Source organism: Phascolarctos cinereus, unplaced genomic scaffold (assembly GCF_003287225.1).
Source record: "Phascolarctos cinereus isolate Bilbo 61053 unplaced genomic scaffold, phaCin_HiC Scaffold_4;HRSCAF=312, whole genome shotgun sequence".
Lineage (NCBI taxonomy): Eukaryota > Metazoa > Chordata > Mammalia > Diprotodontia > Phascolarctidae > Phascolarctos > Phascolarctos cinereus.
In genome coordinates this window covers 54,424,212-54,445,007 of record NW_027555847.1, presented here as the reverse complement: position 1 = coordinate 54,445,007, position 20,796 = coordinate 54,424,212, and the positions used below count along the sequence as shown (strand labels likewise).

The window sequence follows — 20,796 nt, the reverse complement described above, 5'->3', positions numbered from 1 at the left end:
GGGGTCCCTGTTCAAAGGCGTCCCCATTAAGTTGAAGAAATCGGGAAAGTATCAGGAAGTTAGATCTCTTTGACAAGAAATACTCCCTCCCCACTCTTATTCCTTCTCTCTCCACCCCCCTCCACTAGGCTGGTCACACTGCGTGAAATTCTACTAGTAGAGATGACTTCTTTTAGGTGAATAAGTATGTACTGAAAATCTACTATGTGCTGGGTCCTGTTGCGGACACAGGAGGTGGTAACAGGTAAAGAAGGCTAAGACTGGCCTGTCTCGAAGGAGCTTAGAATACAGATGGAGACACAAATACTTATGGAAGGGTGGTTTTAAAGAAAGGGTTCTTGGTGTCATTGGACTTGTTTCATTCCTTTTTTGTTTTTGAATATTTTGAGAACTATTTCAGTATATTTGGTCTCTTTTGTAATCTTCTGTATGTTGTTTTATACATTTAAAAGCATCCTTCTGAGAAGGGCTCCCCAGGCTTCAGAGACTGTCAAAGGGCTCCGGGGCACCCAAAGGGTAAAAAAGCTTCCTTTAAAATACTGAGACTGGTTCTTTGACAAAGATACCAGAACCAACGGAGGGCAGTGACAGTGTCTTGGAACACATGTATGGTCACCGGTGAAATCGCTTCAAAGAACTTAGAATACAATACCTTCGTCAGAGAACCAGCCTTACTCAAGGCACACTACCACGTGTTTATGGCAGCTGTTTTTAAATTTTCCAAACAGTCACACAGCGTATTGTACACCCATTTAGTAACATGACCACTGCACAAAACATCTGCGCAGCTCCTCCTGTGGAACCGATTCCAATAACTCTCTGAGATCAACTCAAGTGACCGATCCCTGCCCACTCAGGTGAGGGTGAGGAGGAAAGAGAAGAAAAGGCCTGGGTGAGGAGCCTTAGAGGGGAGATCTGGATGATGATCTCAGAGCTGCACAGATGCTCTGGGCTCCAGGGCGAGGGAGGTGCGAGAGGAGGTAACAGATGGGCACACAAGACAACCTTGGCATACACCATAGCTCTATCTAGGCCCCACTCTGTAGCTGGACCTCCACTGTGTAACAACGATGCCTGGAGGAGTTTACTTAGGAAGAAGGAAAATACTATTCAGTCAGAGCGATGAAATTATAGAACCCACTAGAAAAGCATACTGTGGGCTTCTGAGACCCTACAAGAATTTGTCTGAATTTACCTTGCTTGGCAACAACCCTATAAGTACACTGTAACCAAAATGCGCTGTAAAGTTGTAAGACCCTAGTATAACATCTCTTGGCCAAGTGCCAATTTCCAGATTTATGAAATAATGGAACAAACTAATCATGATGTTTTACCCAATATTGAGGGTTTTTTTTGGAAAACATTATGCCCATCTCTACAAATGGCTGACAGAAGCAACATCTAGTTCTAGAATTCTCTGGTTGCTAAGAGCAGGTCCTAAAGCTTCCATTTAGGATTTTGCCTAGCAATCTTCTAACTCTGGGATGGAGTTATAAGGTTATCTCCTTATTTTCCATATATATTCCATATATACATATATACACACACAGTACACACACACACACACACACAGAGGTATATTTTACAATCTGTCTGGATCATTCCCAGTCTTACCCATCCCCTTCAAAATTCAAGGTCCCAGAAGAAGTCAGCTGGTGGCCACGTAAAGATGCTGTGTGCCACAAATGTGTTTCATAATTTTAAAAATGCTTTTTTCCTCTCCACCTTAGCTTCATGCTCCGTTCCTTTCTCTTCTGTTCTTCGCAGACATTAAGCAGACGTTCCATGCAAAAGTGACCGCCATGTAATGGAAAGAATATCCGACAAGGAACCAAAGGACCTGGACTCCAGGCCTCTCTCTGTCGCTTCTTAGATCTGCGACAGGACAAAGCACTCGAGTCTTTCTGGGTATGTTTCCTCGGCTATAAAATGAGATGAATGAACCCCAAGATCTCCAAGCACCCTCCGAGTTCTAATATCCTAAGACCGCTATCCTGGGATGCTCAGAAGCAGGACACAAGCTACGCTGTGATGAGGAGAAGGAGCTGTTCTTTTATATTCTTATCAGTATCTCGCCATGTTAGGAACCATGTACTCAAGAGCCACATAAGGTCTGACCCTGAAATCACACACCTGACTTTTCCTTTAAACTCGCCACAAGTTACACGCCTCAATGAATCTTTCCATCAAAGTGGTCATCAGGAAGTCAAACAGAAGAATACTACTTAACAGAACCCAGATTGGGGGGGAAAAAAAAAGACTGCTACTTGTCAAGGAACTTTGCGGATCCCTCTACTGGAACTGCCTTAGGAATCTGCAGCAAGGCCTCAATGGTGAAATATCTTTCAGAGAAGATGGAAGGAGCAGAATCTCACATACCATCACATGCTATAAAGCGAAGGGGCACTGGTCACTTAATACTTCCTAATGACAACTTAAGAGCTAAACGTGCTGATCTTACACTCACAAAAGCGACCTCTCCTTTTGGCTTTGCGGAGATGGCTGCAGCTGAGTAAACTAACTTAACCAATAAGACTGATGAAAATTCAGAGAGGACAACTTCTAATGCGTATGCACAGGTGAAATATTTTCCTGGCAATGCAGTATGAATAGGAATCATGAAACACCACAATCTCTGAGGAATCAAAATTGAAGGTGACCGAAAGGCATTAATGGAGAGGTACATGAGACAAAGTAGGCTACCATATGTTGCCAATGACAACTCAAGCACAAAAAGAATAACTGAGAGCATTTGGAAAATGTACAATTGAAAAAGAAGGCAGGTTAGTTGTATGATGAGAGCAAGGGAGAAGCCCAAATGCCGTACTGATGAAATGTTAGACAGGGAGACCTCCAATATATTGGGTAAATGCTCTAGGGAAAATTTATAGGAAGATATGAACAAGAATTGAATAGGATGAGATGATATGGAAGGTTTGTAATTGTCACGTTGATGACAGATTGTGGAGTCATCTCAGGATAAGTACTGACATATCCAAGTGTGAGTTACCTCGACACTCCAGCCAAACTACACTTCGTACAGGCCCTCCCAACCCCACCTCAGTGCTTTGCACACTTTATCCCCGCATGCCTGGAATGCTCTTCCTTCTCACCTCTGCCTCTTGGCATCCCCAGCTCCCTTCAAGGCTCAACTCAGAAGCCTTTCTTGATTCTTACAGCTGTTAGTGTCCACCCCCTACACCCAAGGCACTTTGCATTTTTTTTAATACATCCTGAATTTATTTATCTGTGAATATGTTATATCCTACCCCCCTTCCCCGGGAGAATGTAAGATTCTTTTTTTTTCTTTTTTTTGGTGAGGCAATCAGGATTAAGTGACTTGCCCAGGGTCACACAGCTAGTGAGTGTCAAGTGCCTGAGGCCGCATTTGAACTCAGGTCCTCCTGACTCCAAGACCGGAGCCCTATCCACTGCACCACCCAGCTGCCCCAGAATGTAAGATTTTTGAGGGCAGGGACTGTTTCCCTTATAGTCTTTTTGCCAGTGCCTGACAAAAAAAGCAAATAGTTAAAAAACACATCGATTGACTAATCTACCAGAACAGTGACCGAGTTTAATACAACAGCTAAGAAGGTGAGGCGCTGGATATCTGGGACATACATATTAGTCCCTGAATCTCCCATTCTCCACTGAATAATGAAGGAAGCTCACTGACAAACCACTTCGCAGAAAACTTAGAAGGAATCCCAGGAAAGTATCTATAAAACATTTTGAAAAGGAATAAATGACTATGACAGCACTTGAGGAGAAGATGAAGCCAAAGCAGCTGCACAGAATATCCCCTGGGCACCTCAAACTCAATCATCTAAAACAGACCTTTTTCCCTTTTCCTAACTTGCCTGTTTCTGTTCAGAATACCACCATTCAGCTAATCACTCGGCTTCACCACCCCAGTCATCCTTGACTTCTCATGCTCACTCATCCCCTTTATCCAACCAATTTCCAAATCTTGTCAGTTCTCCTCCACAGCATCCCTCATGGCATTTCCCTCCCTGGCCCCGTTCTCTCCATTCACCTGGCCACAGCCCTGTTTCAGACTCTCCTTGTTTCTCACCTCCCTAGTGTTCCCACCCTCCCTCCCTCCTCCTTCCATGCCATCCTCTTACACACAACTGATTTCTAAAATAGAGTGAATCCCCTCACTTCCCTGCACAAGAAGCTCTAGGGGCTCCTTTTGTCTGTAAGATAAAACATACCCTCCTCTGCCTGACATCAAAAGCCCTAAACAATCTGGTTCTCATTGACTATTTCAGTCTTATTTCATCCCCCTCTCCTTTATGAACTCTAGCTTCCAATCCAACCCGTCTACTTGCTCTTCCCCATCTCTGGACTTTGCCACCATGGCTCAGCTGTTTTCTTATCCTGGAACATCCCTCCCCCATGTTAGCCTCCCTCTTCTCATTGATAGGTTCCTTCTGAGGCCTCCATTTTGGGGACAGGCCTAAGCTAGCTGGGCTTCATTGGCGTCCTGGCTGTGCTTTTGAGTCTCAGGTCTTCGCCACCATGTCTCAGCTGCCTTCTCACCTTAGAACTTCCCTAAGCACCTAGAACAAGTACCTTCTCACATTAGACATTGGTCAGATCATGTAACTTCTTTTTCCTCTGTTTCCCCATCTGTAAAATCTGGACAATAACACCAGTCCTGCCTAGTTCCTTGGGTCAGTCAGTCAACAAGCATTTTTCAAGTGTGTCCTCTGTGTCAAGCACTTTGCTACATACAGGAGACAGAGAAAGACAAATGAAGTAAGGTATGTGATAATGTTTAATTTTTCAGTTACATGACTATCTTAAGGACTCAGAATTAAATAAGCAAATTCTGAATGGTTTCTGGAAAGAACCATGAGAAATTGCAAATTTCCTAAGCCTCTCTTAATTTAAAGGGAAAACTATTACCCAGCATCTTTCAAGATTTTATGACTGCTCCACCTAAAGTTGTATGACTGCATATTGGCAGATGCTGCCTGGACTGACTTCTTCCATTAGGAAATAATAGGATGCACCCCACCTTGGGGACATAACAATGTCTTTGTGTTGGCCCAAAATTTAATTTTTTGGCCTAATAGCTTATTCAAAAATAAAATATATGGTATAAGAAAGCTACAAGGGAAACTGAAACCCTTCTAGACCATTATTTTTAAACAACATTTTCTCTCCTCTCAAAGCAATTTTTAAAAAACCATAATAACATAAGCTTACGGTTTTGGTATTTACCAACTTCAAATCAGAGAGTGCTTCACAGCTATAAATTGTAAACATGTACATCCATAAAGGAAAATATTCAGGAAATCTGCTTTCTAGTTTATACACATAACATCTAATCATTCAACAATCCTCCTCTCAGTTCATACAATGAAGGTAGTTTGAGTCCCACACTAAGAAGGGCCTTCTCTCAATTTATCTTATCCTAATCAATATCTCACCATGCATCCTTCTTTATACCAAGCAATTTAGGAAATTGTAAGAATTCTCATTCTTCAGAGACATATTCAACATTTATTTGAATTGTTCAATTCTAGAAAGCCTGCATCACGTATACAGGACTTTTACTCCCCAACTAGAGTAAAGACCAGTAACACACATACCCCTTTATGTTTTATTTTGAGCTTTGTGAATTCCCTTTGTAAATTTTCTACAGATTTCTCTCTACCAGTGAGTCATCTCATTCCAATGTACTCCAAATTCCTGCCTATGTCATGGCTGAAACACTACATAGTGTCACATCATTTGTATGTCAATTTAGTCACATGTACTTAAAGAAAAACACATATGAGCATGCTGACAACTTTATGGCTGGTACTGTGCAGACCAAAAACTGTCTATATTAAGAAACAGCAACACTGGTCCTATGCTCATCAGTTGGGAGTGTAAGAGATCTTAAAACAGAAAGTCTGAAGCTGCCACATGCCATCTGCCTCAGTTGTTCCTCTGCTCCTGCTATCCTGCATTAAGACAGTAAAAGAAACAACATGACAAAGTGTGATCATGAACGGAGAGTAGCACATTCACTTATCTCTGTGTATGACCGTCCTCTTTAAATCCCTGCAAAGAGCACCAAACATGTTGCCATGTACCCTCTTCACTCAACTCAAAGAGTGCAATATTCCAAAGCAATGCCCAGGCTAATGATGAAAACCATAGAGAGTAAATGCCCGGACAAGGTGACTGAACAAAACTAGCTCCAGCTTGGGGAGGACCTTGATAGTCATAGGAATGTTTGCTTTCCTTACGAAAACAGAGATATCCAAATGAATGCTGTACCCTTCAGAGCAGTCACAGCCACACATTTATTCCCATGAGGAATTTTCAATGCTCAGCATATTTTTTAATGGACCCAATATACTTCCAAGGAAGATCAGAGAATCCCATAATACCAGAGTCGGAGAAGTCCTTAGCAGCTTTCCAATCCAATTAAGATGCACAAAAAAATCCCCTCTATAATACACCCTCCAATGAGGCAGGTCCCTCTGCCTCCTGAGATAGCCTCATCCAGGGCTTCTCCACTCTTGACTCCTTTTCGTGTTTCAACAATGTTCCTTGGCATTGCATGGCCTGAGGACATGCACGGTGCAAAGTGCGCCTGTTTCGTGTTCAGAACCAAGGCTGCAGTGAAGCTGTGCAATGAAAGAAGAAACACCTTGGATTCATTATGAGCTTGATTTTTAGTAAATTTTTGGTTGTTGCACATTCAGAAACCTTTTACTGTTGCCAAATTTTTCGCGACCTCATATGGGTTGCGACTCACAGTTTAAGAAGCACTGGCCTCATCCACCTCTGACAGCCGTTAGGAAGTTATTCCTAGGTGTCCTACATTACAGAAGGTGCCAACGTTTGTTTTGCTGGTTTTTTACATTTATCAGCAATATGATATCGCAGAGAAAGGGTAACATCTAGTCTCGTTTTCCTTATTAAAAAAAAACAACTTAAAAACTTTTTATAGTGTTAGAATTACTTAAACCAAAGGAGGCCAGCCATTCTACAATGCAATCATCATTATGACACAAAATGTTACATAAACAAGTTATAATGACATTGACTTAGGGAATGGGATGTTCTCAGACAGCACTCTTTATATCCCCTGGTATAAGAATTTTATAGTGTAGGTACTTTTTAAAATACCTGAAGGGTGGAAGACCCTTTGGGGAAAAAAAAGGAAGAAATAATAAAATATCTGTGCAAAGTAAGCCTTACAAGAGCTGAATGCCAGGGATGTGCCCTTTCATAAAATTTCAAGCCGTCTTTCTCTGCTGAAACGCGAAGACGTGTTGTTCCTAATGATTCCGCCTTTAAAAATAACCTTCATAAATACAAAGGCAAAATACAGAAAGAATCAAACAAAACCAAGAGTGGAAAAACTCTACAAGAACATCCAATAAACTACAAAGCAATGAATAGGAAATCACACCTCCACACTACTGGGTGGTAAGTGATTTCCATGATTGAATCCTGCTAAAACAATTATTTTAACAATAAAACTCTATGTGTTTAATATTAAAAATTTCTTGGCACCAGCTGACAACCCAGCAATATCTGAGACAGCAGAAGCATGCATGGAGGCTTAAGAGTTCAGTATAATGCAAGAGTTTCCTAGTTGCTCAATTCAATTCAATTCAATAAACATTTCTTAAGCACCTACTGTATGTACAGCATTATTCTAGGGGCTGAGGAGACAAAATTCAGATTAAATATTATCCTCTGCTTTCAAGGAGTACAAGGATAAGATGCAGACATAACTTTAGTATAAAATACATAAGCAGATCCAGCCAGGGTAGGAATGAAGTAGGGGGCACCATTCCCTTTCCTAAAGCCCATCGAGTACTGGGAGATACCCACTTGGTGTTAGCACCAAGCTGTTGTCCCTCTTCCACCCCAAACCCAATGGGCTGCAGCCCATCCCTATCCTCCCTGATCATGTTCACTTTTCCCCTCCAGGCTAGATAATTACCCTCCCCTATTCTTATACCTATCAGAAGGCACTGGGAATCCCCCCAGTGGTAGGCCACTCCTCTCCAGGATGCCTTCCCTATTATAGGGCACACACACCCAGACACCTGAAGAATTCCTGGGCCTTCACACCTTCCCTGTTGCTGCATCCACGAGATCTCTGGACCTTTGTATTTTCCCTGAACACTCTTAGATGTGGTGTCTCCTCTAATTAGAGCAGCGATTGTTTTCTTTTTCTATTGGCATCTTCAGAATTTCCCAGTCTGGGCACACAGTACATGCTTAACACTTTTTCATTTATTTTTCATCCAACTTGGTATAAACAAGCAAAGAGATAAGCCTTTGTTTGAGGGAGAATTTGGGATCCCAAATCCATTGGAATAGTGCAGAAAGGTAAACACTGTGTTGGATGAAGAAGAGGTCACTAGTAAGGGAAGAGGAAAGGCTCAGGAAGGCCCACTGGAGACAGTGGCACCCGAAGGGAATTTAAAGGACAGGTGATGGTCAGCAGGCAAAGAGAACAATGAAGCACTTTCCAGTCACAGGAAATAGCATGAGGAAAGGCATGCAGGTGGGAAAATGGCAGCAAGTAGGTCCAGAGCACAGGGTGGCAGTAATAGGAGGCAAGACAGGTGGGATGGAACCAGATTGTGGAGGAACTGGAAGGCTGAGCAGGGAATCTGGATTCTAGTTAGACTACTGCCTAACTTCAGGGGGACCCTGAAGGGCTCTGAGTACAAGAGGGAAATGATCAAACCCGTACACGAGGAAGCGAGTCTGACAGTTATGTACAACGAGGTGAAGTGGGGAGAGAAATGGAGGCAGGAAGATTGGTTCCAGGCCACTGCAACAGTCTATAGGGGTGGTAACAAGGGCTTGTAAAACCAAGGAGGCAGAATTGGCAGGACTTGGTAGCTGACTAGATAGGAGAAGTGAGGGAGAGGAAGACAAAGAATAGCACAGTTTTGAACAAGGGAAACTGAAGAAATGGTACCAACAGAAATAGTAAAGTCAGGAGAAGTAGGTGGAGGAAGACATGAAAAGCACATCCCTTCATGGAAGGACTGGGGAGCCCTCTTTATAATGAGAATTTTGCTTTCTAATAGAATAGGATATTAGCTATAGAAGAGATCGTATAATTTCATCTCATTTTTCAAATAAGTGAACCTGATGTCCAGAAAGAGAGTGATTTCCTCAAGGTCACAGCTCAATAGCGGCAGAGGACACTGAAGCTGAGAGGGGCTAAGTGCCTTGCCCAAGGTCTCAGAGCCAGTAAGTGTTTGAGGCAGGATTTGAACTCAGGTCTCCCTGACTCCAAGACAAGCACTCTGCCCACCCTACCACCTACCTGTCAGATGAAAGAAGGAACTGACTGTGAGGAAGCTTTAAAACCAGAAATAATCTGTAGTTATTTAAAACAGACAGCAAAAGAATCACTTTGAAGTCATAACCTTTTTGGCATTCCTCCATTTAAAAAAAAAAAATAAGAGACAGTTTTCTCTCTTTTGCCACTAGAAGGAAATACCTCCCTGAATCATGGGTTAGAAACCACATCGGTCTTCTTTTAGTTTCTCCTGTGAGACAGGAGAATGTGACTTTTCACATCCACGACAATATGACTCTTCTCTGTCCAGACAAAATATTTCTCAGTTTTTGGTGACAAAATCCAGAAGAAAACAAATAATTTCTGGAGCCCCAGAGTGAATTCTTATTCTAGTGCAGATGACTCCCCACATCTACATCCATTCCTATCCACATTTTCAAGAAAAATCAGGGACTTTATCTAAAATATAAAAATAAGAAGTTGGTCCTTTTGCTTATGATCTAAGACAGAAACAAGACAGAAAAGCAAATAAGAGACAGAAATATGTATTCCTTTCCAGAATTTTGTTGCTATGTCTAGGCCAGCTATCCAACAGTGCTAGCTGAGAATCATATAGTTTCACGTTTACTAGATTGGGTGATACGGGCACTAAGGTAAAGACGATATAAGGATCACATAGAAGATCACTGTGAGGGCAGATAACATGGCAACGTCTAAAAACCTTTGTCACTGAACGTGGTACCTAGGAGGACTGCCTTACATCTCCTCAACTAGGCTGTAAGTTTCATGAGGACATAGACCATTAAATCTGATTAAATGTCTCCCAAGTACAAGGCCCTAGGGTTACCAAGACAAAAATCAAATGGATCTTGCTCTCAAAAGCTTAAATTCTCCTATGGAAATACAATACAATACATACAAAAACTATGTAAATGCCAAATGGGCTGTCCTGCATAGACAAGGGTGTACTAGAACCCGCTGGCACAGGCTCATCCCAGCAGGTGTTAAGTTTTCAGTGGGAATATTTTCACCTCAGAAATAGGCAAACCCTACAAATTAGAATTTGATTATCATTTTTTTTGATTGTCTAGACTTGAGAAAGTGATGGAGAAATGTTAATAATGCAGATAAAACTTAAAGTGTTAACCATACTTTTTATTTTGGTTTGGTTTTTTTGGGAGAGAGTAGTTAAACATTTACCAGTACATCTCTGTGCACACAGTACACCTAACAGGTCAATTTAACTGGAATTGAGTTTGTGTGAAAGAAAGTAATATGAAAAAAGACTGAAATTATAAGCAGAAGCCAGGATGTTTACTGTTTTAAATGTCACAATAAGAATTTTATATTTTATTGTGAAGACAACAGAGAGCCAATAAAGCTTTTTGAGAAAGGCAGCGGGGGCTGGGGCCAAGATGGCAGAAGAGAAGCACTCGGCTAAGCTCTATCAAAATTCTCCTCCAAACAACTTTAAAATAATACCTCTTCTGGAGTGGCCAGAGCCAATGAAAGGTCAGAATGAGACATTCTTCTAGCCCAAGACAACTTAGAAGTTTGGAAAGAGAGATCTGTGATACTGAGGTACAGGCTGGCCTAGAGACCGTACGGAGGAAACACCAATGGTGGGACTAGGTGGTGGTGACACAGGCAGCAGCAGCTTAGAGAGCTCTCAAGCCAGAGATGATGGTAAGGGGATTGGCAATTGGTCAGAAAGAGATTACAGGGTACCTCTGTTCCAGCACTGGGTGTAGGACCAGATGCAGTCTGGCAACTCCATTGCCTATGCTCACTTTTGGGTCATATTTCTTTTTTTTTTTGGAGGGGGGTAGGCAATAGGGTTAAATGACTTGCCTCCAGCATCACACAGCCAGTAAGTGTTATGTGTCTGGGGCCACATTTGAACTCAGGTCCTGAATCCAGGACTGGTGTTCTGTCCACTTCGCCATCTAGCTGCCCCGCTGGGTCATATTTCAAGGGCAGAGATGAGCACTTTCAGTCAAAAGGGAGTAGAAATGCTGAGGGGCAGTTTCACTGAGAGGCAGTTTTACCTCAGGGCCCAAGTGATCAGGGACCCTAAGAAACTGTATTGTTTCCAGTCCCAAAGGAACAGGAGCCCTTTCCAGGGCAAGGACCAGAGTACAGACCAAGAGAGCAGTGACCATACCTCTTCCCAAATCACACCATCTTAGAAGCACTGAAAACTTCCAGACTCCCAGAACTAGCCTGAAAAGAGGATACAAAAAAGACTAAAGCTTGATACAGAGTTGCTTTCTCCCCTCCCCCAGCACAGGAAACAGAGGCCAATAGTAACATAAATTTCCACATCAAGATATAGAATGGGGAAAACAGGATCAAACAATAAAGAAACTGACCATAAAAAGCTATTATAGTGACAGGGAAGAACAAGACACAAACTTGGAAGAACACAATGAAGTCAAAACAGCAACAAACAAAACCTTCAAGAAAAAAAGTGAAATTAGACACAAACCAGGCAAGAATTCCTAGAAGAGTAAAAAAAAAATGATCTTCAAAATCAATAAGAGTGCTAGAGGAAAAATTAGGTAAAGAAATGAGAGCAAAGGAAGAAAATTATGAGAAGACAATTAACAGCTTGGTAAAAGAGGCCCCCAAAATAATGAAAAAATACCTTAAAAAATGGAATTAGTCTAATGGAAAAAGAGATACAAAAATTCACTGATGAAAATAACTCTTTAAAAAGCAGAACTGGTCAAATTAGGGAAGGGGGAGGGGAAGATACAAAAGTTCACTGAAGAAAATAATTCCTTAAAAATTAGAACTAGAAAAGTGTAAGTTAATGACTCCATGAGATACCAAGAAACAATAAAGCAAAGTAAAAAGAATGGAAAAGTAGAAGAAAATGTGAAATATCTCACTGAGAAAGCAACCGATCTGAAAAACAGATTGAGGAGAGAGAACTTAATTTAATTTAGGAATTATTGGATTATCTGAAAGCCATGATCAATAAAAGAGCCTAGACATCATATTGCAAGAAATTGTCAAGGAAAACTGCCCAAATATCCTAGAATCTGAGGGTAAAATAAAAATTGAAAGAACTGACCAATCACTATCTGAAACAGATCCCAAAATGAAAACTCTCAGAAATATCATAGGCAAATTCCAGAGCTCCCAGGTCAAAGAGAAAATACTTTAAGCAGCAAGAAAGAAACTATTCAAAAACCATTGAGCCACAGTCAGGATCACACAAGATTTAGCAGCTAACACATTAAAGGAGCAGAAGTTTTGGAACATGGTATTCCAGAAGGCAAAAGAGCTGGGATTACAATCAAGAATAATTGATCCAGCAAAACTGAGTGTAATCCTTCAAGGAAAAAAATGGTTACTTAATGAAATAGAGAATTTTCAAGCATTCCTGGTGAGAAGAACTGAACAGAAAATTTGACTTTCAAACAAAATATTCAAGAATAGCATAAAAAGGTAAACATGAAAGAGAAATCATAAGGTACTCAATCAGGTTAAACTGTGTACCTTTCTATATGGGACAATGATACACATCACTCATAAGAACTTTATCATTATTAGGGCAGACAGAAGGATTCTACGCAGAAAGAAAGTGCAGGAGTAAGTTAATTATGTTGGGATGATATAAAAAATGGATAAGCAAGAAAGAACAGCTCTTTTTGCGTCAGCAAAGAATTGGAAATTGAGGGGATGCCCATCAATTGGGTAACGGCTGAACAAGTTGTGCTATATGATTGTGATGGAATACTATTTTGCCATAAGAAACAATAAGCCAGATGGTTTCAGACAAACCTGGGAACACTTATGAATTCACACAAAGTAAAGTGAACAGAACTATGAAAACATTGTACACATTAACAGCAATACTGTAAAGATGATCAATTGTGAAAGACTTTGCTACTCTGATCAAGACAACGATCTAAGACAATTCCAAAGGATCCACGATGAAAAACCCTAACCACCCATAGAGAGAAATGATGATCTCTGAATTCAGAAGCATGCTTTTAAAATAATATTCATTTTTATTGTTTTCTTTTGTTTGTTTCTTCTTTTGTAACATGGCTAATATGGACATATGTTTGGTATGACCTCATACGTATAATCAAAAACAAAGTGCTTGCCTTCTAAAGGAGGGGGGAGAAGCAGGAGGGAGAGACAGAATTTGGAACTCTAAATTTTACAAAATGAATGATCAAAAAAAAATTTTACATATAATTGGGAAATATCTAACAAAATAAATTTTAAAGATTTTTAAAAAGAGAAGGGCAGTGACGTGATCCAATCTATGTTTTTAGGAATATCAATTTGGCAACATGTGGAGAATGAACCGGAAAGGGATGCGATCAGAAGCCAAGCAATCAACTGTAATAATCAAGAAATCCGTCAATCTCTTCTGTGGCTGGGCCAGATAAGGTGTCCCAGGTATTAACAGTGGCAAAAGATGCACAAAGACACCAAGAAAGATAAGGACGGAGAAACAGCCCCTGGATTGAACAGTTAACAGACTGCTGAGAACTTTGGAGACAGCGATTTCAGGCAAGTGGCAGAATTAGAAGCCACACTTAAAGGGATAGAGAAGAGACTAGGAGGTGAAGGAAAACAGAAGCAATTGAGGTACATGACCCCCATTCTAGGCGTTTGGCTATGTTGGTGAGGGTAAAGCTTTACTTAACTCTGTGTCTTCTGCAGATCTGAGCACTTGGTGCATTACATGCAGGAGCCACGTCTGCCTGAAGGACAGAAGCAGCAAAGCTTTCTGGAGCCTTTGGCCAGTCACAGGAACCCAGAAGGATCCATGCCAGCAAATGTTCCAAAAGTGAGCTCTCTGAAAGTTTTTACTACCATTTAACCTAATGCATCTCTGGGCGCTGTGCTCAATTCTACCCTTCCAACCTAGTCTGGCCTGAATTTAAAGGACCATGACTGTTTTCTGACAAAGTACCCTCACTGTCACTGTCCTTTGTATGGGGCATCTTCTCTGGCCAGAGGGGATCACTGGCTCCCTTTTTGTCACCAAAATTACTTTCCAGTGGCTGAGGAAGTCACGGGAGTCTTGATACACATCAGTCCACATAATTTCCATTACCTGGGGAAAAAGCAGCTGCTTCCCATTTAAAAATAAAGAAATAAAGGCAAAGAAAAATGCAGTATTGCTTTTTCAAGGTTTTTCAAGGAGGTGGAGAAAGAGCCAAGAGTGTAAAAACCATGAGATCTTCAGCTTGGGCTTTTAACTCCCCTATAATGGCTCTCCATAGACAGGCTCTCTCATTTGGGTGATTAGGCAGTTCTGTACACCAGGCAATTATGGGCTGCTGAGAAAGAGTAGCTAGCTATGTGCCGCTAGCACCATCCAGCCACACATATGGAATGCATCACGCATTAAAATAGAAGGCTGGCGGCCCCTCTGGGTAAAAGAGATAGTATAAGGGGACACAGGAGTTACTCATCATTTTCCAGGTCAGAGATTTATAACCTTTCTGAAACACAGCAACAAGGAATGGCCATATCCAGATTTTGAGTAATATTTGCCACAAAGAAGCAGCATTCAAAATTTCCTGGCACATACATGGAGAGATCTTTAGAGTAAGATCTGGTCAGTATTTTGAAATGGTCAAGAGCTAAGCTGTATCAAGCAGGGTGATTGCTTGGTACATCATTATAAAGTGTTCTCCAAGCTAATTTAAAATAAAATGAAAAAGGAAAATAGCACAGCACAAAGAACACTGGCATTCAAAGGAGTCTTCTGAGACTGTCAAATGCCCTCATTTGACAGATGAGGAAATGGAAGTTATCTGGTTCACACAGGTCACCCAGACTTCTTGGCACTTTTTCCCATTACTCCATGTTTTCTCTGTGCAGTATCAGGGGATATGAGAGCCCTCTGGGACTAGATGAGGTGAGATGGGTTTTAAATGAAATTTTTAATTAACCTCAGCAGCTTCAAACATTATACAAAGGACATAGGACTCCAACTCAAGGAACACTCTGAACTTGAATAGACATTTTTGAGTGAAACACCCCCTTTTCTTTCCCTGTCTGTGCAAGAATATGTGTCAACCTCCTTGGGACTGCCTGTTAACAGCCTGAGAATCAGCTCTGACCTTGGCTTGCTAAATCTATGTTTGAACTGTCTATCTCTGGGCTCCACGCATCCTAAGACGGCAAGTGCTAACACTAGCCCTCTACCTCACAGGGCTGTGGTGAAGAAGGAACTTCATAAACTTAAAACATTGGAGAAACGTATGTATATATATTCTTACTGGTTTCTTGGGGCAGTGGTTTTGATGGGGAGAGGAAATGGTTATGGCCTACATATTTATTAAGCAACCACAAAAGGAGACAGGAGAAGGATGAAGTTGCTGATGACTTCATTTGTTAAATAAAGACCAAATGGTAAATGTACAGGCGAGTCATGACCAACACAAGAGCATATGCTATCAAGTCTGCTCCACGCTGGCATTTACCCCCGTAAAGAACTAGGAACCAACCCCCAGTCAACAAGTTTAAACACAACCCACTCACCTTGCCACAGAAAAGCCAATCTTATGGTGAGCACAAGAGCTAAATAGGTGTGTTATTAAGACTGCTAATCACTTATTAAAGTCTTGAGACTGGGTTTCTGGGCTCCTCATGCTCTGTCTGCAGAGTAAACAGGCAAGTTCCAGGTGAGAGGCAAACAAAGACCAGGAACTCCCGGCTTTTTAACAGCCTGTTCCTTCCATATCACAGACAAAGGTTATAGCGGAAAAGTTGTGTAACAAGAACAGAAACACTTCTCAGGCAAACTCCTCTGAGACACTCTGACGATCTGTGGAAAAAGTTTTGGATGAGTTCCTGGGTCTCAGAAACAAGTTTATTGTTGGATATATCATTTGAGGTTGCCTTGCTTTACTTTTTATAGCATGAAGGCTGCAATTGCTTATATTCTTTTAGATACATACATACATACATATATGCACACATATCTATGTATGTATGTATGTATGTATGATATACATATACATGTATGTATATATATGAAAACCAGTTGTGAAAAAAAATTATTTAAAGGAAAACGCAGATAAGAAGAAAAATTTAGTGACATTAATTATATTAATAAAGAATTCCACTTGGGATTATTGGCTTCCGAATTTTACTTTCCCAGCAGTAACAACTTTGCATTATACTAGACGACCCTAAATTCCTTTTCTGGACTCTAAAAACCTCATAGACAATAAAAGTTTTACCATGAATCTCTTGTTTCCTTCAAAATTCTGCTCAAGCTATGTCTTCTCTGTGAGGCTTCTCCTGACCTCCTCAGTGGTTAGGGCCCTCCTACCAAAATAATGACCTTGCATTTATTTTGTCCATATTGCTACAAGTACACACTGCCTCCCCAGGTAGAATGTAAGCTTCTTGAGGACAGGGAATGTTTCGTTCCTATCTTTGTATTCCCAGTACTTGGCACTTGGTAGGTGTTTACTAAAAATGTGTTGACTGGAAATCCAAAAACTTCTGAAGTTATGAATGGAAGGTCCACTTCATAATATTCAGAGAGGTCTCACACAAGCATCTGTGTGGAAGAATGCCCCTATACCTGACCACCACCTCTTACGTGCTCAGGGTCAAGAAAATAACGTGAGCTAACTCAGCAAATCAGGTAGGATCCAATAGGGTAAAGATGCCTGTGTGACCTTCAACCACAGATGCAAAAAGAAAGGGGGAAAATGCAACGAAGGGGGAAAAAATATATTGTTCTCGTCACAATTAGAACAATGAGTAAAAACAAACTCTTAGCATGGAAGTTGGAAGCCTATTCTACTTGGGCCCTTTCTCTACCCATACTAACAGCTAAATCAAGAAGTGAGAGTTTTATTGTTGTTGTTTTTCCACTACAGAGGGGCAGAGAAAAAGAAAACGGTCAAAGGAAGAAGTTATTTCATGAGGGAATTTAAAATGGCCATTTTTAGCCTTGAAGAATCTTCCTAAAACAATGACAACTATAAACGACATGATTCAGTATGAAAAATATTGTGATATGTACTAAGAAAAATCCATACTCTGTAGAAAGATGGAAATATAATTGGATTTGTCACGTCAAAGTATTTGTATCAGGCTTGCAGATAATATGGAATGACATGCTCCTCTGCTAATAAAGACTAAGTTGGCCAAGTAAATAAACTCTTTTTCTACTGTAAGGAAATACGTGCACCAATGAAGCAATCTTTTCAGCACAAAAGAAACTTAATACCCTAACCACATGAAAAGCGATCTCTATGGGAATAGCAGAGTTGCTAAAATCCAAGTCAGTTTGTATTAAATCATCATGCATGTTTATGTAAAACAGCCCTCTTTTAGAATGACCACCAACAGGAAATCATTTTGTTAAAATCAAAAAAGTGATACCTGTACTTAATGTAATGCTTACTACTAAAAGTGTGAAAGAGAGAGAGGCGGAATGATTCTTTGTTTCAAGACTAGAACTCATCTCATCAGTTCTGTTCAGACTTTTGTAAACATGGTCTCTAAAGGGAAAAACATTACTAGAAGTATAACAAGGAAAAAATGAGAGCTCTTGCATCCTATTTTAAAATAACTCAATTATCTTTCACTGAACAGAGAGAGATACATAAGACAAGGTAAACTTCTGACACCTGTGCCAAACCATTTCATTATGAAAATTAATGCGATTACACTCTTTTGTAACGTATTAGCTCAGCCATTCAAAGAAAGCAAGATGTGTTCCTCTAGAAGCAGGTAATCCAAAAGCCTGTATTTCTACAGGGAAAAGTGCACGAAGACACCCATGGAGTCCTGAACTGAGACAGAGCACTACTTTGAAGAAGCTATTGAAAACTAAAAATGGAAACAAAGGCATAATACATATGCGTTTCTATCAATGTTCGTAACGGTATTCTTGGTGGTAGCTAATAATGAAAAACAAAATGGGTACCCATAATTTGGGGAATGGCTAAAAAATAACTACGTATATGACTATAATAGAATATTATGTAGTACGACATGATGAATATGAAGAATTCAGAAACATAAGGCGAGACAGGGATAAACTGATGAAGAGCAAAATAAGCAAAACCAAGACAATCTACAACAACAGATTTAAAGGTCACTTAAAAAAAGGTATAACTGAATTAATTGAAAACCAACAAAAGTCCCACAGAAAGGCTGCTGAACTCGTCCTCCCTCACCTACCCAGCAGAAAGGTGCTGCACACCGTATACGCTGTCTCATGTGGTCACTGTATCAGACATTTTTGGTTAATTATTTTTCTTTCTCACAAGGGAAAGCTCAATCCGGAGTAGGAGTCATAATGACTATGATATAAAGCCCAAAGACAGCAATAAAACGTTTTTTCAGGGAAACTGTTAAACATTTGCTAGTAGATCACCACAGCTATTTAAGACTACACCTCTACTCCACCCCAGCTGCCACCTCATCTCAGGGTCTCATCACCTCTCGCCCTGTCAGCAGTCCCCTTGCCTTGAAGTCTCTCCTTATTCTAATCTGTCCTCTTCTCTCCTGTAAAGAGGATTTCCCTTCATGTCACCCCACCCCCCAACTCCAGTGGCTCCCAAGTGTCTCTAGGATCAAACACACAGTCTTCTGGGTCAAACTGAGGTAGTATTTGTAAAGTGCTTAGCACAGTGCCTGGCATACAGAGGTGCTTAATAAATGCTCGCCCCTTCCCCCGCCCCCTCCCCACCAGCATTTAAAGTCCGTCACAGCTTATCTTTTTAGTCTTCTACCTAACTCCCCTCAGAAGACTCTAGGATCCAGCTGCCCTGTCCATCTCCCGCTCTGACTCTGCACTGGCTGTCCCTCATTCCCAGAATGCTCTCCCTCTTCATCTCTGCCTCTGATGCCCTGGATTCCTTCAAGACTCAGCTCAAATTCTGCCTTCTTCAGGAAAGGGGGTAATTTGCCAATCCCCTTAGCTGCTGGTGCCTTGCCCTCTGAGACAAACTTGCCTCTGCTCTCTCTATGGACGGCATATGCACCTTGTCATTTCTCTGCCATCTTCATCATTAGATAACGCTCCTTGAAGGAAACGTGTGTGTTTTTGCCTTCCTCTGAACTCCCAGGATCCAGTACGATGAATGGCATATGGTAAGAACCTAACACATGCTCGTTGACTAACTCAGATCTTAAATATGCATCATCCAAGTTAAGCATAACACCGGAATTAAGCATAGGAAATTGGGGAAAAGAGGGAGGAGGAATCCCACTGCGAATCCCACTGCACCAAAGTGGAGTCTATGACAGCTCTGTGTCTGTCAAATGAGGAGTGAGACTACAACTTTCCTAGACGTCCATCGGAAGGGTGCCTCTCTCACTGGAGGGCCAAAGAATCTGGCAGAGCAGATTCCAGATTAAAGAATGGGAACTGCCTTTGAAACCCAAGCCTTCTTCTCCCCGCCCCCTGAATATACCTAGGAGCCAGGAGCAGGTGGGCAGGGTGAACAATTCCCAAATCATGCTAAGAAGTACAGACATAGCACAATTTCACACACAGCTTGAATGTAAAGATCTGGACCTATCAAGGATCACAGGTCAAAAAAGGCCCTGGTGAAACTCAGCGTTAGAACGACAGAAAAAGTACGCAAAAGGAAATCACGTATGGCATACGTACATGTGTAAAAATAAAATGGACAGTATCTTAAAGACTATTTATTTTTAAAACCTGCCACAACCATGGTCTAAAAATACATTAGACAGTTTCCATTACCATGGACAACATCCCAGCTCTATTTATAGAGCCTTTTTGGAAAGATCAAAGCTGAAAGGCCCTTTGATTGGCTGCCTCCCAGGACCCTAATCTTTGTTTACTTTCCATTTACTACACAAAGGCAACTGGGGGGCAGTGTGCCTGGCACCCCATCCCTTGGGTAACACACAGGCCAGACCTGGAGGTAGGCAGACCCGGGGGGGGGAAGAAGTCAGGCTAGAGAAGCTGAAGCTATGAACAAAACTGTGGGGCTCCAATAACTGATATGGATCTGAGGTAGGAAATTCAGCTTTTTGTTCAGACACCATAAACCAAGTCTTTACAGGCTGGTTCCTTTTTTTTTGGCAAGAATAATGTGGGTCAGAGAGCTTAAGTAGATGGAAAAAGAAAACACCCTGAGCCCCAGGGTTCCCAGCCCCGTCTCCCCATCCAAAGCCACTACAAGTCTGGCTTCATGTCTCTCATGATATTTACGGGGATACAGAAGTCAAATACAAGCCACCAAAGTGGTGAATAAAGCAAGCCAGCCGGACGCAGAGGGACTTACTTCAGAGGAACAAGCAGTGCACTTGTCAAAGGCCAGGCTGACGGGAAGGACGTGATCAAACCTTGACAGAAACCCTCGGACCTGAAACAAAACAGTAACACTTCACATGAGACCACAGTGAACAGATCCCCGCCCCCCCCATCCAAGCTTCATGCCTGCCAAGGAGGGGGATGGGCCAGGTGTGGCAACCCAGCCCCGCACTATTCCCCTAGAAACAGAGGTGAATGCAGAACACTGTTC

The 20,796-nt window shown here is 41.4% G+C and overlaps 1 protein-coding gene across 11 annotated transcripts in view; it reads right to left on the bottom strand.

The window, feature by feature from the left end:
* ATG7 (autophagy related 7) overlaps window positions 1-20,796 on the bottom strand; it is a 250,217-nt gene that overhangs the window by 152,778 nt on the left and 76,643 nt on the right. For all 11 annotated transcript variants that reach the window (XM_078152206.1, XM_020981051.2, XM_020981053.2 and 8 more), the window contains one exon: window positions 20,557-20,637. In XM_078152206.1, the coding sequence (XP_078008332.1) occupies window positions 20,557-20,637 (81 nt within the window). The remainder of the gene's footprint in view (window positions 1-20,556; window positions 20,638-20,796) is intronic.